Source organism: Hipposideros armiger, unplaced genomic scaffold (assembly GCF_001890085.2).
Source record: "Hipposideros armiger isolate ML-2016 unplaced genomic scaffold, ASM189008v1 scaffold_38, whole genome shotgun sequence".
In the NCBI taxonomy this organism is placed as follows: domain Eukaryota; kingdom Metazoa; phylum Chordata; class Mammalia; order Chiroptera; family Hipposideridae; genus Hipposideros; species Hipposideros armiger.
The window spans coordinates 5,364,574-5,392,110 of NW_017731388.1; the positions used below are offsets into that span (position 1 = coordinate 5,364,574).

Here is a 27,537-nt window from a genome sequence, read left to right on the forward strand (position 1 = left end):
GTAAGAAAATCACCACAGGGAAGCGGTGACATGCACAGGCAATCTGCTATGGAGGGAGTCTAGGGAAGGAAGTGAACAGCTGGAGGGGGGGGGGGGGACAGAGAGAGAGAGAGACAGAGAGAGAACGAAAACAAACATTTTTAGATCCCTACCATGTGCCAGACCTTTGCAAACATTTTCTTATTTAAATTTTAAAACCACCCCACAGGTGGACAGTGAGAATCCCATTCCACAGCTGAGTAAACTGGGACTTGGAGAGGTTAAACAACCTCACAAGTTTGTGGTGGTAACAGCACCGTGTTTCCTCTTAATGTGGGTCAGAGGGATGTAATACACATTAGAATAATGCTAAGAGTTTGAGTTTGTGAAGTATAGAAGGATTTCCAAGAGGATGGATCGGGGGGGAAAATATTGATCCCCTATTGCTTTGGTATTTTCATGGACCTTTTATCAATGACACAAAAAGCCACCAGTCTTCCTCTCTAAAAAAATGCAAGAGTTACTCTAGTTTTTAAACTTTTTGTTTCACCCATATGCTAAAAGGCTAAAAGTCAATACTTGCCTTTTCTCATTTGCATCCTCCAGAGAAAGGCAACAATTTATTCCTACAGAAACATAAAATCTCAAGGGTTCAGCAAAACACATATGCATCCAGCAAATGTTCCGGTGACTCAGGCTTGTGGCAATCTTTGGAGTCTCCCTAAACTTCCACCCAGCAAGCCGCAATAATTAAGTGATTGGTCCATGGTCCCCTGGAATGCTAGGCAACAGATGAGAATCCTGAGACTAAATATACCTGAGAGAAACAGCCACGCTGTCTTGCCATCAAAGATGAATTTTATGAGGTGCATCACACAATCAAGCCCCAACCAAGAGAAGGATTCATCTGTATGGACCGTAGGTGGTAAACTGCTTGATGGCAATTATCACACTGTCAGCGCATAATAATTCCCTATGAGTTTGCTAAAAACCCACCACTGGAGAAGTGCCAGCAGTGGGTATGGATAGAGGACAAAAGGTTATTAGTACAGTCATCACACACAGTGGAACATGAGATAAGCACATGTAGATTGGAAAAAAACAGAAAAGGCTCGGACTTCAGCCTGTCAGATGTATGTGGCGATCCAGAGAAAAGTACTTTGTCTGTGGAAGGACCAGAAAAAGAAGATGACAAGGAAATCTTTGCCCATTTACGTTCACACCTAAGGCTGGCCCTAGGGAAGCTTGTGCTTGACCTGGAGTAGCTCCCATGACTCCGGTAAGTAGCAATGATGGGAGTCCTCTGGTGGTGCGGCCCTATCACTAAGCTGGGGTGGAGTCTTGGGCATGGTCATCCCTGAGCTGGCAGTGATCTCCTCCCTAAAATAAAGGTGATCCCTATCTTATAGATTTATTATAATATGAGCCCTGTGATAAGGTGTATTGAAAGCCTAATACATCACCTGGGTATAATTATAAAATGGTCATTGTTATTATTATTGCCTATGGTTATAAAAGAAACTCCGGAGGGGATGGCAATTTCAGCACAAGTTTGGGATGGGCCTACAATCTCTCTCCCCACTCCTTTTAAAGGTGGATCATGACTGGGCTGGATAATAGCCTCACCACTGGCCTAACTGCTCCCAAACTGGAAAATACTTCTATTTGTAGGGATGTTGGCTCCAGGCCGGCCGAGATGGACTTCACAGTAGTTAGGGGACAAAATAATAGTCATTATGACAGTTAAAACTAAAATACATCCAGTAGCATCGGTTTCTGCATTTTATGTAGTATGCAAACAACATGAGGATGCTGAGTAGAAGTAACCATGAAAGAGGGACTCTTCTCAACTCCATTCCACAGAAGCGGAGGCTGAGGCTTGAAAGTCTAAGCAGTCGTTCAGCTTCTAAATGGTGGGCTGGGAAACAGCCAAAACCCATGGAAAGCCTGTGTGCCTGGACACAAGGCTCTGTCCTTCCAGACTCACCGAAGGGAAACATACGGGTAGAATACCTGGGCACAGCACTCCCTGTTCTGGTGAAGGTCATAGTCATCGCCAGGTCTGTGAAGCCCTGAGCGCACATGAAAGGAATGCCGACTCCTAGGAACACTGTCCATATAAAGTGTAAGAAAGATTTCTCTACTCCCCTGCATACCAAGGTGCCAACCCTGGGCGTTCATTAACCCAGCGTTTATGGAGTGCCTAGCATGAAGCAAGGATCCAAGCCTAAATGTTATGAACACAAAACTATGAGGAAAGACGGAAGAAGGATAATGACAATGCAAACGATGACATCAGTACCACACAAAACTGAAACCACTTGTCCACACGCGATCCCACCCTCGGAACCCTGCCCGAGTACCTGTTTCCCCCGCAGCTGTCAAGCTTCCCCAAGAGTCTTCAGTGAAATGGTAAAGCCATTTATAAACTCCAATCTCAGCGCTAATTACACTGTCAGACAACGCCTGAATGCTCAGCCTCCGCTCCACAAAGTGGTCTGTTGGCAGCTGTACATCTTGAAGGCAACCAGAACAGCCGGAGCGAGAAAGATCCTTTCTTTTCATAAGCATCTCCCCTGCTACAATTGAGAAAAGATGCCTGTTGGATCGAATTTGGCCCCTGCATGGATATCCTGGGAGGAGGAAGACCTGGCAGTGCCCTGCTAGGTGGTAATGAAAGCTATTGGTATTACGGAAATGGGAGACAAGCACACAACTTACGGGTGCAGGGCATAGAGGCAGCATCATTGTCGGCTCGGAAAAAGCCTCGGTCACAGGTGCATGATGTGGCTCCTTCCCAGACAGAGTAGCTGTGGGGTGGGCACTTGGCACAGGAGGCATCCATGGAGAGGGCCTTGTAATATCCAATTTTGCAGGCTACAGAAAAGAAGAAAAAACAAACCAATGTAATCCACTGCTAATGTAACAAAACAAAATGTCACCTCCTTGATGCAAAAGAAAGGAGACATTTTTGTTCATCACTAGCAATCACCTGGCTTCAGACGCAGGTGAAATCATCCCAAAACATTAATGGATTACATTTAAGGGTCATCACCGTTTCTGGTCAGGTGACCAAGAAGCCCTATGGAAGAAATTTTCTTATATCTGGTAGTATCAAGAAAATCACAGCTAACGTTTCCCAAGCGTTTCTTATGTACCAGGTGCTCTGCTTATACGTGTGATGTTCAATCCTTACAAAACCCCTTTCCATAGGCACTTTTATTAGCCTTACCTTAGAAATGAGGAATATCAGCTTTGAGCAGTAAATTGCCAGGACCTGACTGTGCATCTGGTAAATGTCAGGGACCAGCTTTGACCCCCAAATGATCTGTCCCCAAAGCATGTACTCTTGATCACATGCTATGAAATCTGAGAGCATGGTCTTGAACCAACCAGTTGGAAGTGTGTCCAAGTGCTAACAAAAAATTGGTTGATGATTATTTCCTAATTACAGCTACAGAGAGGACCCAAAGTCAAAAACCAAACAAAAGCAACTGAGCATAAAAGAAGAGTTATTAAGACACAGGTCACCATTTCAGGGGAAAGTTCTAGAAACGATCAACTGTAGATTCTGGAATATAATATGCCAAGATTTTTTTTTTTTAAAAGATCAGCAGATAGCTTGTGTTTATTTTCAAAATAATAAAATCCTCCTGTTTTTTTTTTCCCCTTTCCATTTTTTCAGCACCTCCCTCTCTCCCTCCCTCCCTCTGCACACACTCCCAAATGGCTGGTACAGAGAACATGGGCCATATAGTTCTTTATGCACCTGATACACTTTCCATGACTTCATCTTTGCAAACACCATCACACTGACACTGAGGACTGCGTTAATGTGGAAAAACTCACTAATTCTGGGAAATCTTACAATAAAAAATTAATAGAGCCTTGTTTCCCTTTTTTTCTCCCCATGCCCTTCATGATCACCTCCCAAATCTGCCTCAATCTGAAATAAAAATTGAGCAACACCGTCACTATTAAACCCAGAGTGACAAGGCCATTAAACATTGTTATTTCATAAGCCCAGAGGTTAAAAAAAAAGGTGACAATTACCCACAATCTTGCCAGTATAATTCACGCTCAATTCTTTCCATGTATCACATCCTTATGATGTTTCTGTACTATCAAAAATACCAGGGGGAGAAGAGGCCATCAGGCACTTTTCTGTCAGCCTCACGACCAAAAGACACCAACCATGCCAGCAAGCCAGCAGATTTTACTCAAATGAGTAGCTAGAGATCCACAAAACCAACTCTGAGCAGATATGGCCGCATTCCCTCGTCTTATTATTCATCCATCAAGCATCCGGATGGCTTGCACGTGTAGTCTGTTCCTCCCTCTTGCACATCCTGTTGGTATTTTCTTAATCATGCTCTTGTAATGGCAAGCAGAAAGAGAGTTCAGCAGAAGCTCCCGAAAGGCACAGTTACTTCACCACTATTAACTAAAGTTGTTTATGGAATTTCCTTTAACGAGCTCAAACTTTATGATGTGTGGAGCACCGACAATAAAAGCGCTTGGAGATCAATCTCTCCCTTATTTGCTTTTATCTTTCACTGGACCGGAGCATCTTAGAAAAACAAGTTGCTCCAATGACTGAGATTTATGTGTCTCAAGTTTATCCACTTCACATAATTAGATAGGGTTCAACATGCAAGGTGCTTTTTGGTCATGCCTAAGATGGCCCTAGGGTTTCGATGAAAATTACAAACCCCAGCTTTGGCAGGAAGAAGCACTAAGAGTCAGGCCTGTCCATCCCACATCAAACACAAAGAGTTCCTGAGCTCAGACACAAGCCCACCGGGTCCCATCTGTCACTTAGTCAGTCACAGTCCACAAAGGCAACATTCAGACAGCTGGTCTCTCGGTACAAGCACTGTCGAGAAGGCATAAATGGCTGGTTTTTTCATATCTGGATGTTGGAGGGAAAACTCTCCGTGTTCCTGACTGATTCTTGTGCTCCTTCATTTCATCAGGAGCCCAAATCTAAAAACTCAACAATGGGACTGAAAAGACTGATGACAAAAATTGGTCTGTGGCTGATTCATTGCAACGTGAAAACAGAGCACATTCAAAACCTTGTAAGGAAAAAAGGTGGGGGTGGGGGTGGGAAGCATTGTTGATTCCTCAACTTCTACCGATAAAGACTATTTCCAGTTAAATTCATAGTTCACGAAAATCAAATTGGAGGATGTCTTGAATTTCTTAAAGTTCAAAAGTTAGTTGTGTGTGTGTATATATATATATATATAATATATATTATATTATATTATATTATATTATATTATATTAATATCTATACATATATTAAGAAAAAAATGATTTTGGAACTTGATACATATTTTCTTTTTCTTTTTTTTATTGGGGAATTGGGAGAGGGGAATCAGGGAAGGGGAACAGACAAGTTGCTGTTCTTTGGTTCTTCAGTCTAGTTGTGGAGGACATTGCTTCACTGGCCCATGTTGGTATTATCATTGCGCTCTTCCCAGGTGTGGCAGATCGGTTGCTGGCCTCTGGACGGCCGCTCACGGCGACTCTTGGCAGCTCACACTGGCTGCCAGCCGCTCACGCTGGCTGCCAGCATACATGGTAACTTATGGCACCCCACTGCAGCAGGGGCTGCAGCCTACGCGTCGCCAGCGACTCATGGCAGCCCAGCTCCAGGTCGAGCTGTTGTTCACCATCTTAGCTGTAGAGGGCAGTGTCACTGGCACTCATGTGGGATCCAAACCGGGTCCCTGCTGCACAGAGCAGGTGTCCCAAGCCAGCTCTTAACCAATGCGCCACTCGGTCGGCCCCTATACATATTTTTTCTACACTTCCTTGAAGCTGGTATTACTATGTTATCAAGAATACTTATATATGATTTTGTTTGAAGAATACAATTTTATTCCCATTTGTAAAATTGAAGGCTGCTGTTCTAGAAACACACTGACTGTTTTTTCTTCTTGCTTTTACAAGCACAAGCAGAAAAATTCAAAATCGTCATGGTGCTATTCTCGGCAATCCTTGCTACCCTTAACACATTCTTTTGTCTTCAACTACATTAAGACCATGTTATTAATATTTCAGGATTCTTAGAAAGGAGCTCTCAAAATATAGCAGTGGTTTCTCATGCACACAGCCATTTTGCTGCCTACATTCAAAATGACCTACTAAATTGATGGTTCCGCAGTGCATTTCTTTGCTGTGCGTGGCTCACAGCCTTCCAGTATTTGGTGCATGAATGTGTAAGTACATCCCATATCTATTCACCACTTATGTACATCTTAACAATTTTACTACATCTTTCATTCTAAACAAAATCCCCATGAAAGGCGTCTCTGGTATAGCAAGCGTTGCTTCGTGTTAGGATCTTCCATGATTCTCTTTTAGGTGAGAACGGTTACACGGTGCTTTTGAGTGGTGGTGAATGGAAGGACAAAGTACACATGGAACAGCTGCCTTCCTTCAGCCCTCGCTGGGGAAGGTTCACTAGATGGGGTGCAGTGTGATGGAGCACCTCACTTGGCATTTTGAATAAGCCGTTGTGGGAAGATCAGCTCACCTGTGCAAGGCAAACCTTGAATTTATTTCCTTTAGCTTTGCCTTAATTAATGAGTCCTTTCTGCTTACTTTAAATAAAACAAAAAGAGAAATGAGGACAAGCAGGAAGAAAAAAAACTCTTTCCTTTCATTGACTCACCTTACCCTAGGGAGGGTGCATTTTAGGAGTGAGTCTTCTGTAGAAGGTTCTTTGTGGGATACTTAAAAGTAATTTCTTTGGGTTAACAACAAAAATAAAAATGTGCTTAAGGGTCTGTCGTATCTTCACGATTTCTTGGTGCGTGGATGACTTACATGAGGTATAAGGCCTAACTTTAGGAACTAGTTAAACCTACTCTTAAAACATGCCATATATTTGGATGGTATAGTCGTTTTTCTTCTTTTTAGAGAAATATGGAAAGATCGGTAGTACTGATTATCTTTATAGTAGTTTATTTTTAAACTAATTTATTTTGTACTTTGTATTCTATATCAAGTTTAATAAAATATCATTAAATTTAATTTCCCTTTTTTTCATTTTACATTTTTTAATGTGATTACTAAAACACTTAAAACTATCAATGTGGTATGCATTATATTTCTATTGGGCAATGCTACCCTAGAGACTGGACCACTAAGTCTCCTGTGTGCTTGTGGGTATGTGCACCCTTGTGCACAGGTACTCAGGCAAAGACTGGGTGGTGACAGTGGTGGGGGATGTGTCACCATCACCCTAGGACCTCTATTCAAAACTTACCCTTAGCCCACCTCACAGACTCTGACCCACTTCTATTTAAGTACTGCTCTCAGTCAGCTAGGTAGTTAGGAAAAAAACCACAAAAAACAAAACTAATTTGAGTTGAAGTATTAATAAATAGACATTAAGGGGTTAAAAATTACCTTCCTAGGTAACACATTTGCATTTTAATATTATGGATTCTCCAGAGGTCAAAGCTGAAATTCCAACAGTGGCTCTCCTGGGGAAATTTGAGCCATTTATGCAAACTGGTACTCAGGAAACATTTGGCTATGGGAGGCCTGTAGGTCCCCCCATCCTCAAGTGGGCATGAAATTAGGCACAGAGTTCCAAACAGCTACTGGGGGGAGCTCTGCCTTTTGTGCACTGGAGATACAGTATTTTCAGTATGCTTAGGAATGTATTTTAGAAATATCAGAGTCACTTAATAGCCATTATTGAATTAGTTCTGATTAATTGTTCACTGGCTGGGCTACTTATTATAATATGAATAATGGAAGAGTACATGATGGGAAAGGAAAACAATCTGTCAAAGACAGTTTCTGCTTTGAGGCTTTTGTAAAATGTACAATCCCCAGCCATCCCCAGGGAAGCTGTGAACATTAACAAACAGGTTCCCCATAGGACAGATGGGAAAACTGAGGCAGAGAGGTTAAGGATTTACCCAAGGCAAGGTTGGTTTTCTAACCTAGGCAGTGTAGTTTGAACTGCTATACTCACAGGCCTCCTCTCTTGCATTTGAAGCCTACAGGGTAAAGATGAACACCTGTGACAGGGAAACGGGCTCTGCTTTGAGGCCGTCTGATTCTATTCCATTTGCAAATAATGGGTTGTCGGAAAAGTTATGACGCATTTTTGCAACGAAAAACAGAAAAAATACGTCATGACTTTTCCAACAACCCAATAGCAAACATGACCAGCACTGGCCAAGCCACTTCATTCCAGTCATCCGCATTCCACAACCGGTTTTATTGATATCTGCTGAGAAAAACAAACTAAAAAAAACTGGAGTTTTTTAAGGGACCTTAAAGGTCATCTAATCCAGGGGTACGCAAACATTTCTGTAAAGAGTCAGTAGTAAATAATTTAGGCTTTGCAGGCTGAGAGGAAGACCAAAGGTACTAAGAAGATGTTTGCATAACAAGATAAAATTCTAACAAGTTTCTACATTTTTTTATTGCTATAGTTCAAAATAATAGTAGTAATTAAGAACTTTTGTTTCATTTTTTGTAATACAGATTCACAAACAAGAGGAATGGAATTCCTATCCGAAGAGATAACATTTCACTTAATTGGGGTTTAAAGAAAGTGTTCCCTATTATCAAATTGATTGCAAATGTCCTCTATAAAAACCATTCTTAGCTCTCAGACCATACAAAAACAGGTGGCACGCCCGGGGGCCATACTTTTCTGACACTTGATCTAGTCCGACATATTCATTTTCAAGATGAATGACTTGCCCACCATTTCTTCTAGAGCATGCTAGGATCCAGTCCAATCCAGGGTTCCTTGATCTCTATTACCCTGCCGTGCCTCCCTGAATTTTGAATGACAATGTTTAATTAAAAGTACTTTCTTACCATTGCTGCAAAAGAGCAAACTTTCATCAACCATCTTTGTGGAAAACTGATTTGACTCAGTATTATAACAAGTAAATCCACCTATAAGTTGATTTTTTTTATTAAATGATGTAGCCTGATTTGGGGGATATTCCTCCTCCATTTTGGGGTAACTTCTCTTAGGCACTTAAGATTTTTGCAATTATATGTTACAATTTATTTTAACATTACATTCTTTTGGGTGTCCCCGTCCCCGTCGCCCCCCCAACCTTGGGAATTTTGAGCTGCAATTGTTTTTCATCTATGAAATAAAAGAATGACACTGATTTTTGGTTTGAGTCACTAAGATTACGAAACACCTAAAATAGCAGTTGAAATGCTTTTCACTTATGACTCGTGGACAAATGCTGTCGTAACCTTCTGCCAATGGAGATGGGTTTACTCTCAACCCCAACTTAGAGATATGTATAGACATAGAAGTGGTCAAGCATTTTGAAAGATATGACTGGTCTCTTAGGTCATTCTCAGTGTGGCCCAAACTCTAGTGTGGGACATCAGTTGACTAAAGAGCCATTGGAGGGAAGATGACCTGGATCCACATTCAGCTAGGATATCAAGCTCCTATTCTCAATAGCTGCATTCTCAGATTTTAGCAGGCATCAGAACGACTTGGGAGGCCCCACCAGACAATCATAAGCTTGGATTGGAGCAATTGGTCTTTTAACAAGTCCTCCAAGGTTCATAGACAAGATAGGCATCAGATAAAAATTTATTTTTATTTTAAAAATATGTAAACACATTTTTTTGTAATTAAATAAATTATTGGATTGGGTTTTTAAGGTTTCTTCTTTCCATCAATAGTTTGTGATCCAGACCATCTCTTTAAATTAAGCAAGTCATTCAATCCTATTCTCTACACTCCATCTCCTTCCATTGTTTCCACTCTTATCGCAGGGTTAGCTTTCATAAAAACACGCAAAGGTAAATGACAAAAAAGGGAAAAAAAATCTATGTCAAAAATTGACTTGCTCTTTCAAGAACAGAATGCAGTATAATCCCATAAATAGGTGGGTAATTCTAAAATGTCAGACGCAGGCAGTTTTCACATAAGATGCAGTGAATCCTCTAGAAGCAAGTTCACATAAAGCCTGCTACATTTAAATCAACTCCATAAAAGTTACTGAATACAAAAAGGATGCAATGGAGACACAACTTATTCTTTTCCCTGCTTGCCTTGAAAATAGACAATCTAATTATCTGAGGAGCTATTTCTCTTTGGTGAATTTGGGAAGCTTCAACTTAAATAGCATAAATTGCAAGGTAGACAAAGGTCAACTAAACATAGAAGAGATGCAAATGAAGCAATAGATTTAGCATATTAACAAGGGTTAATTCCATTGTCAGAAACTGCTTAAAAGCAGCCCTCCTCCCAACAGGTGTAAAGGTACTGATAAAAATGAGGGTCTCTAGCTCCAATCCCTGCACCTCCCATCTTTGGCTGGTAAGCCTGGGATCTCTCTCGGGAGAATTTTTAAGGCAATTAGGCTTCCAAATTTAGATATAAGTGGCTTGACTGACGGGACAAGTGAAGAAGGGCTTCAGTATCTTTGAAAAAGATATAATCCATTCTGATCTGAAGCCCAGAGGTTGCTACCAGTTTGACCAACACTGTGGTGAGAAATATTCGTTTCTTTTGAGCATTATACTTTTCTTTAAAATGGGAGTTAGTATGAATTTTTAATGAATCACAATCGAGCTTTATTAGAAACGAGTAATTTCAATTTGATAAGGGGTGACACAATTTTAAAATAGGCAGCAATCTGCAATCACAATATTTTTTTTGTATATGCAGTTTGTTAAATAAAGATTCCTGAGTTTTACTCTAATGCTTGTTCTTATTCTCCCACTTAGAACACTGAAAATTTGCCATATATATATTTATATATGGCATATATATTGGGTCGTCAGAAAAGTCATGACGTATTTTTCTGTTTTCCATTGCAAAAATGCGTCATGACTTTTTCGATAACCCAATATATATATAAAATCATGGATTTCAACATTGCCTTGAAAACCAATTAATTCGGGGAAACAGTCTAATCCCCAGAGCATTACACATTTCTTTCCTTTATCTCACACCAAAATATCACATTATCAATGACCATAATTTTCTTTGGTAAACCGAGTTAAAGAAATGTTGGCTTGATTTTTTTTTCAGTTTTTCAGTCCTACTGAAGATATAAATTCAAGTAGACTGAGCAGAACTTAATTGAACGATTTAAAATTATATTTTTAAGGTTATGACAAAATTTAAGCTTATCGGCCCTTCTAATTAATATGTTAAAGTTTATATTAGGAAAGGAAACACATGGAAGGTAAAAATCACCAATGACCACAATATACAGAAAAAAAAAATCATGGAAAACAAACACTTTAATCATGTTTCTTAAAAACACCTAATCCCTAGCTTGAATTTGAATATAAAATTACTGAAAATATATGGGAATACTTCTGAAAGCTTTCAATAAGTGCTGCCATATAAACTATCAATCCTGCCCCAATTGTACCTCTACCACAGCGATAGCATGCAAATCCCAGCCATTCACACTGAACTTGATTACTCCTGACATTTCAGAGAGCGACAGGCTTTTTGATGAGCCGCTATTGTCTTCTTCACCCTTTGATATTTGGGGTACATAAAGACTAGTGGTTCATTACACAGCCACTGATTGCAAATAACAGGTCAGAGCTCTGAATAAAGGAAGCAGCTGTTCTTTTCTTCCACTCCTCAGACTACCTCATCTGAATTTAATACTGGAGTCTAGGCAATTAGCATCATTATGTGAAAAGAAAGTCTGTCCATTAGGAGGTGTATGCATCCAGGCCTTCATTCACTCATTCATCCATCCATTCATTTGTTCATTCATTCATTCATATTGTAGCAAACATTTAGTAAGCCTTTACCTAGTAATACTCATAGTAATAACGGTACCATTTATCGAGCACATACTAAGTATTAAGAAGCTGAAGAGTGTGAGGAAGTTGCCTTCAGAGGAGGGAGCAGACCACTGCTCACCATGACATTTGAAGGCGCGCTCTCTGGCAGAGGTGCCTGCAGGCCATTATGGGAAGCTATCCTGCGCTCCTCACTTAGGCTGTCTGCTTGTAGAAGGAACTGAGTTAGAGAAACGGTATCTGAAAGATTAGGTGACCCCTAAGTGGAATGTTCTGAAGAAAATGAGTTAGGAAGCTGGTTCTACCCAGAAGTTCAAGTAACAAACAGTCAGTGATTGGCAGCCAGGAACAATTCATGGTGGTGGCCGCTCAGGTGTTTCCCCAGCTGACTTAGAGAAGAACCCTCTTTTTTAGTGCAGTCAAGGCTCAGGTGGCGGTTCTCCTATTACCTCTATGTACATCCTACACTTGCGTGGTTCCCCCATTTAATAGTAAAGGTTGTAGGAAGACTGGAAAAGGATGAAATATGTTCTGAAGCCAGGACCAGACCAAGAGAGACACGAGTTAAATAATTATTTGATTAAGTCCGGCAGCAGCGTCGCTAGTCACTGTCATCCCAGTGCCTTTATAGCCTGAGGTGTCACAAACCATGATTTATGCAGCTGAAATGACTGCAGTAAGAACTGCTCAGTACCCCCTCCTCCTCTTTTTTGTTATGTTGATGAGGCCTGAGCATCAGGAAAAAAAAAAAAAAGCTTTAAAAGACTGACTTCCCCGATGTTACAGTTATTAGCCATGCATTAAGGTTCTCTGCTGAGGGCTGCGATGATGGGCTGACTTCTTTTACCCCTAACGGTTTACTTTTTGGATATTATTTGTTGAGAATTTTTTGAAAGAGAATTTAAAAGTTTTGAGTATTCCTGATTAAAAACAGTGACTTAATTGAATGGCTATGATCAGGTGAAACATCTGTTTTTGGTATTGCATATAGTAGATTAATGATTTTTATATAATTACCTGCCAGCATTTTATATTATATGTGTTTGACTATGCTAACACAGCTTATGTCTGAGAGAACAAAATAAAAATTCTCAAGGAGCTCCCTGAAGAGTCCTAGTCTAGACCAAGTGAACTTTATGGGGAATTTGTACCGTCTGTCTGTTTTTGGTGCAGGAGAGGCGATCTGAGAGATCAGAGCAAGAACCAGCAGACCAAACACTTGAGACGACATTGAGGACTTCACTGTTACATAAAAATCATGCTAGTACCAACCCACCCTCTGCCACTGACTCACTCACACTTCCTGAAAGCTGAGGGGATTTGATGATTTATTTAATGCATTGTGAACACATCCAGTTGATAAATCATTGTCCCAAGAAAGCACTTTATCTTGCTCACAGCATGACAAGGAGAGCCCACACGCACCCACCTGGACAAGAATGACCTAGCTACTTGTCAGGGCTCACGTGTGAGCTTCCTACAGGACCCCCTGGACAAAAGGAAAGCGGGGAGAACTGTACATCCACAGACCTGAACTCCACAGCACTAGGGCAATTTCCTCGCTTCCATTGATTTGATCTCATCTTGTAAAACACAAAGGGCCAGTCTGGAGTGCAGGGTGGCAGGTCGGGCTGGTCCCACCCCCAGGGGCTCTGGGAGGTTCTCCTGCGGAAAGTGCTTTGGCAGCCTCAGCTTTCTCTGTCATCAGTTTGAATTCATGGGAAAGGGCCAAGTGCCAAAAGTGCTTGCAGGTGAATTCTTTGTCCCTTTCAAGTGCATCTGACTTACACTGGTGACTTATAAGTGTGTTTATCTTTTGTTGGGAAGGATTATCAGTTAGGTCAGTAAATCTTTTCCAGGTATAAATTACGAATCACAATCAGGGATACCAGGGGAAAATATCAAGTCATAATCTGCTCATCTGTCCGTATCTCATCCCAAATATCAAACATGAGCAATCATGATGGAAATTGATATTCATTAAAAACAAAAACAAGATCATGATGCTGACATGTTCCCACAGTGTTGGGTCACAAAGGGAGAAACAGCGGCTGACTCCCCTTTGTAAAGTATTGATAGCAGAGCAGTGAGAGATGACCCATTAAAGAAAGCAGAAGAACAGATCAGGCATATTATCAAACACAAAAGAACCGAGAACCACTAACATAGCCTAAATTCATCTCAGACGTACAGAAATCTGTACCTATCCAAACAAGCTCCTGGACCAACCTTCAAAAATGATATAAATGGTACAGGAAACTGAAAACTTTCTCTAGGTTTTTATTTACAAGATGGAGCCTACCTGGATTTAGGAAGATGGTCTAATCTCTTTGCTAATTACTCTTCCTTTCTGTCTATAACAAAGCAGTTGAAAGTCATTAAAAAGTCCTTTCAACCAGCCATCAAAAGTAGATCATTTTTGTGTCAGGAAAGCTGAGACCATGAGAAAACTTGCATTTTATTTATTAGAATAGGAAACTTCTCTTCCTAGCCCTGAGGCAGGAACATTCTGAAACAGGCTGGGATTTGGGGAGCGGGGAAGGGGGTGAAGTCATCAATCCTTCTCCCAGGGGGGAAAAAGTCATTTAAAACATTTGGCAGGTGGATGATCATCTCCATGAACAAAATGAAGCTTTTTTTCCCCTTCAAGGCTATGTCCAGGTTACACTTGGTATGTCCAAAACCCAACTGGGAATCCACAGCACACATACGTAGGTTCAGGACGTGGATCCAGAGAACAGGCCTGCCCAGAAACTAGGTTCTGTGTGGAGCAGACCTGGGTTCCAGTCCCGGCATTTCCCAACTTCAGGTCTCTGGGCCTCAGTGTCCTCTGAAGACACTAGACTGAGTCATTTATAAAATCTCTTTTTAAACCTCTAAAATTTTTATTGTAAGTCTATACTCTTCCCATGGTCTGATACACACCATGATTCTGAAATAACCAAAGACGTTTTAATAAACACTGAAGTCTTTTACAGAGCGGTTCCAATGCTATTCAGCAGATTAGTCCAGTGCGTTCCCTTTCCTTTCCAGGACTGGTGTGGGCTCATCAGGGACGTCAGAATCTGAACTCCAACACTTACCAGCTGTGGAGCCACGAGCAAGGGGCCAAGGTATGGGCTTACCTAAACAACGTTTCCCCCCCATACATTCATCACTTCATCCTCTTTATTAAACTTTCTCTTGTCTGTCTTAACAGAGATTTTTGAGTGCTCTTATGTTCTTTTTGCCACTTACTAAACCCAGAAAAGAGAACAAAAGAAAGAAATGTCTTTTCTCTACAGTGTCAAGGGTCCCTTCTTCCATATGTCTTGCTAAGTACCTACATGTGCCTCGAATAGGAAGGCGATGACGGACAAGCTCTGTGCTTTAGAAGAGCGCACACTTTAGTGGCAGGGATCTAATTTAACAAGAGAACAAAACCAGTGATGTGAACGGGACTGAGGGTAGGGTGGGGAATGGGCTTAGAGCAGGCGCTCAGGAAAGGCCGCCCGTTCAGAGGCGACACATGAGTTGGGCCCCGGACTAAGAAAGGAACAGCAAATATGAAGATTTACAAAGGAAAAGCCTTCTGAGAAAAAGAAAAAGTTGTCAAGGTCCTGCGGTGAGCACGTATTCCAGGACCTGGAAGAAGAGTGCTGTCTTTGGAGAATGGTTGAAGATCAAGGCCAAGGTTGAGCTCCACGTGGCCATCAGGGTCCATGGGAAAGGAGGAAGAGTTTAGAGTTTACACTCAATACGGCATTGTGATTTGCTAGAGATTTTTCCAAAGATTACTTTGGCTGCTGGTGGAGCAGCATGGATGGTCGGAAGACCTAACAGAAGCAGGGTGACAAGTTGGGCGGCTCTCATGGGATTCCCGAGAGAGAGGATGGTCACCTGGGCCAGGGTGAAGGTGGTGGAGCCGGGATCAGTGGTTGAGTTCCAAGAGAGTGACATAGGGGACTATAGCTTGGCTTTTCCCCATGGTCACAAGATATTGCTTCAGGTGGACTTAAGATACCAAACAAGTGACATAAAGAGTAAACTTCGATTTTTGCCCCGTGGCTCTATCCTTCAGAATGAGTCACGTCTAGATCTACCTGAGCAGGCCGGGCCATCACTTCCACAGCTAATTGCGGAACCTCCCTCCCACCTTTGCTAACACAACAGCCTCCACCGGGCCGGTAACCAAGCCCTGGGTTCTGACCACTCACAGGGGCCACACCTTGATGGCGTCTGCATGACAGCACCCATTGACTCAAGGGAGCTGGCCAAGGGGCCAGATTCCAGAGCGTGATTCAAACCAGAGCGAAGAGCACAGCTGACAAGAACTTGTCAACAGCAATGTAAGTAAATGAAGAGTTATTAGGTTTCGAGTTGACATGAGGTAGCTGTTGTTGGTGTGGGCAGCAGTTTGTTGTTATTTGAGTGAGGTCTTTCCTTTCCTGTTGCCTCACAGAGCCAGCTTTGACCTAATTGGGAGACTGCAGAGAGCGAGCTGGTTTCCAGGAAAACTGAAAAATGAGAGCAGGTTTTGCAGATCTGGAACCATTCATGCCCTTTCTTTTCCTGATTGCCCCTGGGTCACGGAGCTCAGTCCTTAGCCTCCAGTGCAAAATGGTCCTCACCTCCAGCTTGTTAGAAACGAGCAAACGCCCCTGGTGCTTGTACCAGCCATGAGGAAAACCTCTCCTGCAGACCTGCTCTTTACCCTCTCCTTCTACACAACTGTAATTCAGTAATGAATTGTGTTTTGGGGGGTTTAGTGTCCATCTTCTCCTGTAGAACGCATTTCTAGCTCAGCAGCAGCAGCCAACGGGCCTATCCTGTTTGCTATGAAATCTCTAGCACCGAGTACAGTATCTTGTAATGGTAGCTGCTCATTACATGTTTGCAGACTAAATAAATAGATGAATGAATGATGACACAATTGCCTTTAGCATCTAAACAGTGATGACCATCTTTAGACGTCTGGACACATACTTCTCAGACCATGCTGGCTGTGAACCTCACTTCAGAAAGATCATTTCCGGTTCCCTTTTCCTATTCCAATGTGTCTTGGCCACTGGGACTTAGATTTCCCTTCAAACAACCTGGTAACATTACAGGCTCTGCTGAAAGTTGCCAAAAGGGAAACAGGACAATCCTAACAGTGGCAGGCGAGAAGGCCTGCTGATAATAAATACTTAAAGGGTGGGAGGAGTGGGGAGGGCAGATTTTAATGCTCTTACATTTGACTACCTGCCACTCAGAGGGTTAGGAAACCAGTGGTTCAGATCACCCAAAAGAAAATGAATCCACAGAGTAGGTTAGTTTTTTTTTTAAGCTAAAATATTTAGATATGAATAATTTGGAGAGGAAAAATAGCAGTGAAGGTTGGAGAGGGCGGACTGGTGGGGAAAGAAATAAGGCATATGAAAGGCAGCCTTGAGAGCTCAGGCAGATAGGAGAAGCGATAAGGACTCCGCTAAGTTAGTCACACCCTCCCACATACAATTCTCTTGGCAAAGGTTCTTTTACTAACAAAGCAGGCACATGTTTTAAACAAAACAGAGTGCAGTGTAACAGCTAGGGTGGCTTTCAATGTAGTTTAAAAAACATTTTTTAAAACATCAAAGGGGGCAAAATATAAGAAAACACGATGCATGGCTTGAGAATACTTAGATTACTAGGGTCCAGGCCACAGAGGAAACACAGATTTCCTCATTGTGCTCTAAATGATGCACAGTTTCTGAAGGGGGGAGTTTGGACCTGGAGTCACAGACAACAGAGCTGATAGTCATCCCAAAGCACTGCAAGGTGGGAAACAGACGGTGTTTCAAAGCAAGAATCAGAGGAAAAGGAAAAGTGGAGACGAGAAAGGAGCAATGGACATCAAGTAAACACATTCCCTTTTCTTCAGCTCTCCAGGCTAATCCAACACAACTGATTTCTTCTGCTCCATCTATAAAGACATCTCACCTAGGGGGCTCTGGTCCTGGAGGGTACTAATGCCACTGGCATTGCCATTGAAATTTAACCCTACCCCTAACTAACCCCAAGGAAGGGAGCCTTTCAGGATTTAAGAATAAAAGAACATTAAAAGACCTGTGCACAGAGGTAGAACAACCAAATTAACCTTTCAAACACAAGGCAAAGATAACATTCTAAACTCAGCTCAAATAAATAAAAGCAAGTTACCTCCAATACAACCTAGAGTTCCAGCCATGCCCTTTCTATCTCTTGGACCAAGATCTTTTTTCTCTTCCTATGTAGCTTCTGCTTACATGTCCTTTACTGGCCGTTATCTAGATTTCAAGATACTTTTTATTTATTTATTTATTTATTTATTTTTTATTATTATTATTTTTTTTTAGCTGAGCCATCCTGCTACCTATTGGCAGCTTAGCGGCTGCTCAGCTCGGGCTGGCCTCGAACCGCTGTTGCTCAGAGCTCAAACTCTTGAGCGAGCTCTTAACCAACTGAGCCATTCAGCCGGCCCCCAAGATACTTTTTAAATGCCCACTTTGTGTAATAAAGAAAATAGGATACTCAAGCTGATCTACTGATTGTGTCATGTCTGTGTTTAAAATCTTTGGAAGCCCCCCATTGTGGATATCATAAAATTCAAACAAAAGAGTAGAGAAACTAAAGAGCCCCATACCCAGCCCCAATTTGTCCCTCGAATGTCCTACACATCAATCAAACCAGACTGGGCACCATTTGTCCTCACTTAGATCATTCACACATTCTCAATCACTTCGGAATAACAGAATCTTAACCTCTCTTCAAAGCCTCAACTCAGCCACCACCTCTTCTATCAAGCATTACTACACTCGGGAATTAGAACTCAAATTTATTTTTGTGTACACAGCACTTCTACCTTAATGCTTATTTGCACATATATTTATTTTCCTTAATATCCAGCAAGCAACTGGCAAGCCCAGAGGACAAGACTTATCTTAGACACACACACACACACACACACACACACACACACACACACACACTCACCCATTATCTTATCTTGACTATAACAGATGTGTCTTTAGGAAGTAGGAATTCTCATCTTACTAGTCAAGTGTTTTGAGACTTTCAGTTTCAATTTCTCTCACCCCAAATCTTATTTTTGAAAGCTCAATTGTAATCTCTGATATTGTTCCCTATGCATTGGTGACTCTGAACAAATGAAAGTCAATTGTCCTTGAAATCCATGTTTCATAATATAACATCTTAACATTTTGATGAATCCTCTCATCAATTGCACTTTTAGTATGCATTACTCGGAAAATTATACAATGACAAAAGGCAACTACACATTCAGTAATTCTTTAAACTACAGTTGCATTTTATTAACCATAGTAGCATCTGCATATATTTGAAAAATAGAGATTGTGAAAGACTGGCTATTCCATACATAGCAAGGTTTGGCTTGGTCCATGTAGTGTTAATCCAGAGACATCCTGCAATAACTCCTTCCCTATCTTCAACCCCTCACATTCTGTGACCTACTGTTGTGAATGTCAATTAAGCAGCTCGTTTGACCTAACTTCAAGAAGCCAACTTCACTTCCAAACTTTCCCTTCAATGAGAAAAGAAAGAAAGCTCTATCTGAGACCAAACCCACAGTTCTGATTAGATGTTGCAGGATATAGAAAAAGTGGAATTGAAACTGGCCTTAAGGTTTCCAGACCAAATACCTAAGAGACTAGAGGCATTATAACTAAAATGGGGACTAGAGGAAGAAGAGTTGGTTTGGGAAGGACGGGCATGAGGTCAGTTAGGCAGTCGTTAAATCTGAGATAATCTGAATTGAGATGTTCAGGAAGCAATTGGAAATACAGGTCTGGAGGTCAGCATGAGCAGAGACAGAGGTTTGGAAAACATCTGCAAAGAGCGCAAGACTTACAGAAGTGCATGCACTGTAGCTTCAGAAGTTCAGGGAAGAATCTTGCAAACATACTTCAAAGGCAGTTGGAGAAAAAGAAATTAAAAAGGCAGGGTTAAAAGAACACAGAGTAAGAAGGCAGCTAGCATTTACTGACCACCACTGCAGACTTGGCCAGGTACGTCAAAGATGTGATCTCACTTCACCCTCGCCATTTGCTCTTGACGTGAACATGGCCAGCTATGCCCACTGTGTGGGTTAGGCACCTGAAAATTACAGTGACCACTGCCACAGATCAAAAGCTATATTCATCATGGAAGAACTATGAGAGTGCATGAAGAAAGCTAAAGATCATAATTTCAGCCGAAGAGGGTATCAAGGAGGATTAAACTGAGGAAGACACTTGGGTAGTCAATGTCAAAGACATTTGTAACCTTTGAGAACAGGACTAGGAGAGTTATGTAGGTGGGAGTTAAATTGTAGGTTTGATCCAATTGATAAATCACAATGAATCAAAAAGTTAGCTAATTATATCAATATCTACACAATGACCAATCTAGATATTATATAGACAAGAGACTGCTGTTACAACAAAGCTCATAATTACAGGGATTTTTTTTTTTTTTTTATAGCTGAGCCATCCTGCCACCTGTTGGCAGCTCAGCTCGGGCTGGGACTTGAACCACGGTTGCTCAGAGCTCACACTCTTGAGCGAACTCTTAACCAACTGAGCCACTCGGCCAGCCCCATTACAGGGATTTAAACCTAACAAGCATACCCAATAAACACCCGCCCCAGAACATGGTTCTAGAAGAGTTCTAGAAGAGTCCCATACTTCATTGGCTTGTGTGCCATTTTCATGCGGTTTAGTTTCTGAGAGTTCAATCATGTTCTTACTATCTTAACTTACAAGCCAATACCCCTTGCCTTAAATTGAAGATGATAACAAATATTAAATTCTAATTATTACAACTTTAACTGTCTATCACCACCCAGAATTTGAGAACCTTAGTATGCCTCCCACCCTTATGGAAACACTGGATGATAGTTTGGATGATACGAATAGCAAGTAGTTTATTTTATTACTTTAATTATTCCTTCCAACAATTCTAAGAAGTAGGGGCTATTATTATTTGACTAATTTATCCAACCAATATTTGTTGAGCATTAGAATGTGTCAGTCAGTGTTCTAGGGACAAATCAAAACCTCTTTCATTAAAATGACGTGGAGGAAAGGGGGAAGCAAAGAGAAACAAAAAACCAAGTATTTATAAAACACCAGGTGGTTGGCAGTGTGTTGAAAGGGGGTGAGGATAAGAAGATGTATTTCGATTGAGAAAACTGAGGCACCCAAATAATGGTTGACTTGCAGAGGGCAAGGACGTGTTTATTTTTTTGTTTGTTTATTTTTTATTTTTTTAGCTGAGCCATCCTGCTACCTGTTGGCAGCTCAGCGGCTGCTCAGCTCGGGCTGGGACTCGAACTGCTGTTGCTCAGAGCTCAAACTCTTGAGCGAGCTCTTAACCAACTGAGCCACTCGGCCGGCCCAAGGACGTGTTTATTAAGTGGTGGGCTGGACGTCAGATGCAGAGAGAATTCGGAGCAAAGACTTCTGACCACTCCTGTGTGCAGCCGGCCTCCTGTCAGATGCTAACCCTGCTCCTTAGCACCAGTACTCCACAACAGAGAAGTATTAAAGCCATCACATTCAGCCTGAGTGCACTTTAATGCCAGACTTCTAAACGAAAGAAAGAAAAGTGAATCTTAAAAAAGCATAATCACTTATGTACAATCAATAAGGCAAGCGGTAAGTTAAATGTATCTTACTATTCCTCCAGTGTCTGCCCATCTTTTCAGGCCTTTTTGTTAAAGAGGAGAATGAGAATGCAGAGCAATGGTTAACCCACGTTAAGTTGTGGTAGGTCTATAAGTAGTTAGGACACACCAAGTTAGCCTTATCACCAGTTTACCTGAGGGCGAATGTTACCTGGGTAGTACAGTTGTCATTTCCTAATGAAGGATGCCTCTGTCGAATGAAAAGGCAAGGAAGTATAGTTCTACGAAGTGATCTTTCAGAATTTCCCAAATGCTTAATCATCTACATAAATTTTAAACGTAGTTGAATGGCTTCACTTAAACCAGGAAAATACAACATATAAGAAATATGTGCTTGGGATTGCCTCATCCCGTGAAAACATTAAAATAACTAAACAATACAACAATCAACCTGGAGAACCACCTGAAGTCTAGCTGAACCAAAGTTTTATAACTAAGGACATAAAGAAGAAGCCATGTTGAGACTGGTAGGAGGGGAGGAGACACAAAACGGGTTGGCTCCAAACCTCCGTGTGGCGGGTGAAAATTGGGAGGAATATCTTGGTCACAGAGGTTCCCCAAGGAGGAACAAGAAACCCTGGCCCAACCCCAGGCTCCCCAGGCCGGAGTACTGGTGCTGGGAACAAGGGCCCCCGTAACATCTGGCTGTGCAAACAGTGGGGATTCAGACCACCCAGATGGGATCAAAAGCTGTGGAAAACCCAGGCATCCTCTTAAAGGGCTCATGTACAGACTCACTCGTAGGCACTCACCCTGGGTTCCAGTGGAGGGACAGTGACTCGGGGGCACAAGAGACATACAGCAGGCAGACGGAGGTATGTAATTTCGGTCAAGGGCTGAAAGGTAGTCACCATTTCCCCGGTGAGTAAGCCTCCCCTTGTGCAGGCAGCAGGTGAGTGCCATCTTTCCTCTGTTGAGCCCTCCCCCACAGGCCGAATCTGAATCTGATTAGCCTGATGAGCTCTGCTGCTCCACCCTGCTGACTCACTGAGACCCCACTCCATCCATTATGCTGCATGAAACTTACCATTTAGATGGATGTAAGCTCACACTAGACTCAATGTACAACATGTTTGCTAGGTTAAAAGGTTAATTTTCTGACTTGTGGTCTGGATATTAGAGTTGTGGAGGAAAACAAGTTAGGTATCATATGCTCCCTAAATTACCTTTCAGTGACACAAGATAAAGGAGGTGAGAAGGTAATAAGCCCTTTATTTAGCTTCATTAGTTCCAGCAGTGGGGATGCTCATGGTCACATCTTTCTTATGTTTCATCAGTGGAGGCAGAATGGCCCAATGGTTAGGCACACAATCAGAGGTCAGGCAGACTTGAATTAAATGATGGGGCTGCCACTTAACAGTGAGATGTGACACTTAACTCTGAGCTGCATCTTCCTCAGTGAAATAAGGACATCATTATGTGAGGAATAATAAGAAACTGCCCACAAGTACTGGGCATAGGACTCAAAATATATTGCCACTAGGCTGCCTTGAGGTCCTCACCAACTTACAGGCCCCCCACCTCCAACAACGGAGGTCCACATGGGTCTGCTCAACACTCAGGTGTGTTCAGAGCCTCGGAACCTGGAAGCCCACACTTTCTTAGGACCACCTTCTCAAACCCTGCAGAAGCATTCAACACAAAGATGACATGGATCAGTCCAGAAGATGTTAATGGCTTATATGCATCCCACAAGTCTTATGACGAAGGTATATTAACATTACACCATTTTACAGAAGAGGAAATTGAAGCACAAAAAGATGAAGGAACCTGCCTGTGACACAGCACGGTAACTGATGTGACATGGTTTAGACTGAGGCAATTGGACTCCAGAGCTCACCATGTAAACCCCTTCTTTTAATGCACCCCCTTCCCCCCCATTTCTGAGGCTCAAGAGCAGAGACAAAGGAATTCTTTCACATATTTAATGGTGTTTTAGGGCCGGACGAGTGACGCGATGGTTAAGAACTGGCTTGGGATGCCAGAGGGCCCCAGTTCGGATCCCACATGTGAGGGCCAGTGACACTGCCCTCTACAGCTAAGATGCTGAACAACAGCTCAACCTGGAGCTGGGCTGCCGTGACTCGCCAGCGACGGCGTAGGCTGCAGCCCCTGTGGCAGTGGGTTGCCATGGGCTACCGTGTGTAGCCAGAAGCCAGCGTGAGCGGCCATCCAGAAGCCGGCGACTGATCTGCCTCGCCCAGAAGAGCACAATGATGGTGCCAACTTGGGCCAGTGAAGCAACGTCCTCCACAACTAGACTGAAGAACAAAACGACAGCAACTTGTCTGTTCCCCTTCCCCCAATTCCCCACCACTGTTCCCATCCCCCCAATTCCCCAATAAAAATCTTTTAAAAGAAGGTGTTTTATTCATCTTTCCCAGGCTCCACCCCCACCCAGCTACTCCCCATTTCCCCTCCCTTCCCTTCTCCGCACACACAACACAAACCTTATCTGTTCTTTAAAACACAGAGCTATGCCTGTCCTGTTCACTCTTGTGTAAATGCAGCAAGATTCCTGATACGGAGGCCTGTAATCCCTGGTAAAAGTCTGATAACAGTCTCTTAGGTGAGAGAGCAAACATATTAGCTTTACAGAAGAATGTCCTCATTGAGTTAAAAATACACGAACAAAAAGAAGAAAGAGTGACCAGCACAAAATAGCAAATATAATCATCCTAATTCCAGATTGGATAACCAACTTCACAGAAAGTACACATGAACCATTAGGCACATTAACAACAGCAACAACAAAATCAAACAGCTAATTAACCATTTTACCTGCTCACCCACCTACAACTCCCAGCCACCTTTGTTCACTCTGTCCTTTCTTTGAATCACCATTACCAACTCTGAATACCTTTCTCATTATAATAATCTTGCCTGATTCTTGCAGTGCTTGTTTGCAAATCATCTGCATAAAGAATATCTCACTTCCTGAACTGAATCATCAGTACAACCCAGAAAAGTACTTCTCCCACTTCCCAGATTAGGAAACTGAGCTCCTGGGAGGTGACCAGCTAGCAGAGCAGGAACTTGATCTCTCAATCCAGTGCTGCTCCCTTTCCACTGAATTCAGTCCCTCAGAGGGCCACCTCCACACCCTTCCTTTTCTATTTTAGCCTTCTTTTTGTACATTTCTTTTTTTGTTTTTATTTTGTTGTTGTTGTTGTTTTTTTTAAGCTTATCCATCCTGCCACCTGTTGGCAGCTTAGTGGCTGCTCAGTTCGGGCTGGGAGTCGAACTGCTGTTGCTCAGAGCTCAAACTCTTGAGCGAGCTCTTAACCAACTGAGCCACTTGGCCGGCCCAAGCCTTCTTTTTTTAGGCTCTCCTGTGCCATCATCACATCTGCTACATTTTCAAGTGCTCACACAACTAAAGACATGATGTTAGCTTCTGTCAGATAGGCCCCTCTGATACAAACAGAGAAAGAATCGAATTAGCATTTGCAGTCTCAACTACGTTAAAAGCAGAGGCAGCATTAAAACAATATCTATCCGTATGGCAAAAAAAAAAAAAAGATGGAGAAAATGAAAAAAAAAATCTCAAAAATATACATAATATAGTAATAGTGGTTCTCCCTGAGTGATAGGATTGTGGGTAATTTTCTTCACTACAATACTCTATACTTTCTAAATTTTTCTATAATTACTATATATTACATGGTTTGACATGGGTAAAAAAATGATTTTTAAAAATGTTAAACAATGAAAACACTGAAAGGTCAAGTCTCCTGAGAAGAAATTCAGGAGACTTGTTTTGCCCACTGGAGACTTATTTTGCCCAGTCCTGAGGGGGGTGCTGTGGCAAAGGTGGGTGAAGGCGGCCCCACCATTGAGAGCACAGGGCAGAAACTGAGTGGATGGCTCCCCCTCTCCACCAGGAACAGTGACTTCTGGGAAGCAGCCACCCCTCCCTCAGGGCGGCTAAGCCTTTCCACATCTAAACACGCCGACTTGTAGGAACAGAGAATGCCTATCCTCTGAAACAAAGATGTTTTGGCTCTGGGCAGAGCTCATTCTTTTGACCTAATGCTTTGAGATCCCCCCTAGTATCAAATCTCTGACTCAAAATCATCTCAGAGAAGGTCATCACAAACTGTCTTGAAGCCCAGACTTAAAAGCAAAATTTGGGATGGGCATATTGAAGGGCACAGCCTCTAAATTCTCATGACTCTACAGTAACGTCACTCAACGTGGCCGATGAAAGTCAGCTCATCAACTGTAAAGGTTTCTGGGCGCGACACATGGAGCCTTTAGACCCAACTCAAACAACCTTTTTGTTCCTTCACTTGGGCAAACCCACCCATATATTTTTCTCAATGTGAAGACAGAATACTGGATACAGAAAAGGTATTTTAATGCAAGGGCTGTTTTCCTATGAGGAAATCCGACCTACCACAAAACCACTCCTGAAAAGGGAGAAAACGGATTCAGAAAGCGAAATGATTTCAAGTGTTATGTTAACTGAATATCAAAATAATAAACATTCAAAGCAAACAGGCCAGTAGGAGCAGGTAATAAATCAAAATGCTTGTGGGAATCGGACCTCATTAAGTTTGAAAAAAGGAACACTGTTGTACAAACTGGTTATTAGCACCAGGCTCTCTCTCCCTCCCTTTTTTTTTTTCCCCCTCTTAAAAAAAAAAAAAATTGGGACAAAGCCCAAATCCTTTAATATGGAAGTTCTTTCCTTATTGTACATGTCTCAGCAAGTCACCGTCAGCTGTTATTTGTTATTAAGGATTTTATAAACATCAAGGTGACGCGACTGACTCAGGTATCAGAGCAGGAAGAGAAAGGATGTGATGACACTGACTTTCAGTGGCCTTCCTGCTCAGAATGATGTGTTCTAGAGGAGCTGGCAGTTAACATTCTCTAACATGAACACATCCGGGCACAGCAGAAAGCAAATTCTAGAAAGCTATAACGGAGCGGCAGGTGGGCTGATGAATTTAGGGGCAGGCAAATACCCATGTCCAGCATTGGACTAGAGGTAGCTCTGCCACACAGCAGAGCTGTGGGGGTACCAGAGGTGGGGGTGGGGGCGTGGAAGCCTGGGCATCCCTCTCAAGGGCAGAGCAGCCTCCAGGAAAAGCTGCCCGGCTAGGAATCCTTAAATCTATGGGCTGAGGGCTCGGTGTGTATGATTTGGGAATGGGGGACGGGGCATTCTGTTCTCCAGCTCCACTGGATGTATCCATAGGCAGGAAGGGCAGAATTACAGCGGGGTAGTGCAGTCTGCAGGAAGGCGGTTATTTTTGTGGCCCAAAAAGGAGAGCATCCTATGCTCAGCCCAGATTCTACTACTCCCTTGTTGTTATGGTCAGTGTGGTTCTTTGAGCACCCTCCCACGCCCCAGGACCCTGAAAGTCCTTCAAATACTCTTTATATATATAAGTGGCTGAAGACACAACTGACACCTCAAAGGCCTGGGTATTAACTTATAAAGGATAAGCCAGAGTCGCATGACCGTCCCTGTGTACCCAGCTACAATCAAGTCAGGAAAAGAATCAGATGTTAACTAGACTTATTATTGTGGTGATCATTTTGCAATATATACACATACAAACTATTACAACTGAAACTAATATATCAATGATAGCTCAATAAAAATTATTGGGAAAAAAAAGAATTAGGGTACAAACTGTAGCAAATAAATATGTTCTAAGGGCACTTAGGAAGCAAGCTCAAGCAAGAATTATTACTAGAGAAGTCCAACAAGGGCTTCTAACCGTGCTTAGTATTGAAACTGCAAAATTAGAACCGTAATGTTAATTTCTCTGTGAGCTAAGCTCAGAACACTAAAACCTAGTTAGAAAATGTTTATACTGGGGATTTATTACTCCAGTATAGATTAATAGATTAACCACTTCAATGCCTCTGAAATGCTGATCATTTCTTACATTCTTCAAAGCATTAGACCTGTTTCTGCTTGCAAAAGCCATGTGTACTTTTTGAGCTTAAAGAGCTAGTATGCCTGGGACTCAAAAGCCTCTTTCAAAGAACTTTCGCTTTGTATGATTTTTACAAAATTCCTGGCAGTCCTCAGGCATGAATTTCATAGTAATCACAAG

The 27,537-nt window shown here is 42.1% G+C and overlaps 1 protein-coding gene across 1 annotated transcript in view; it reads right to left on the bottom strand.

Annotated features, from left to right (window-relative positions):
• The window catches only part of EPHA4 (EPH receptor A4), a 142,016-nt gene that overhangs the window by 78,045 nt on the left and 36,434 nt on the right, over positions 1–27,537 (bottom strand). Inside the window, exon 4 of the mRNA XM_019638205.1 lies at positions 2,701–2,856. Coding sequence (XP_019493750.1) covers positions 2,701–2,856 — 156 coding nt within the window. The remainder of the gene's footprint in view (positions 1–2,700; positions 2,857–27,537) is intronic.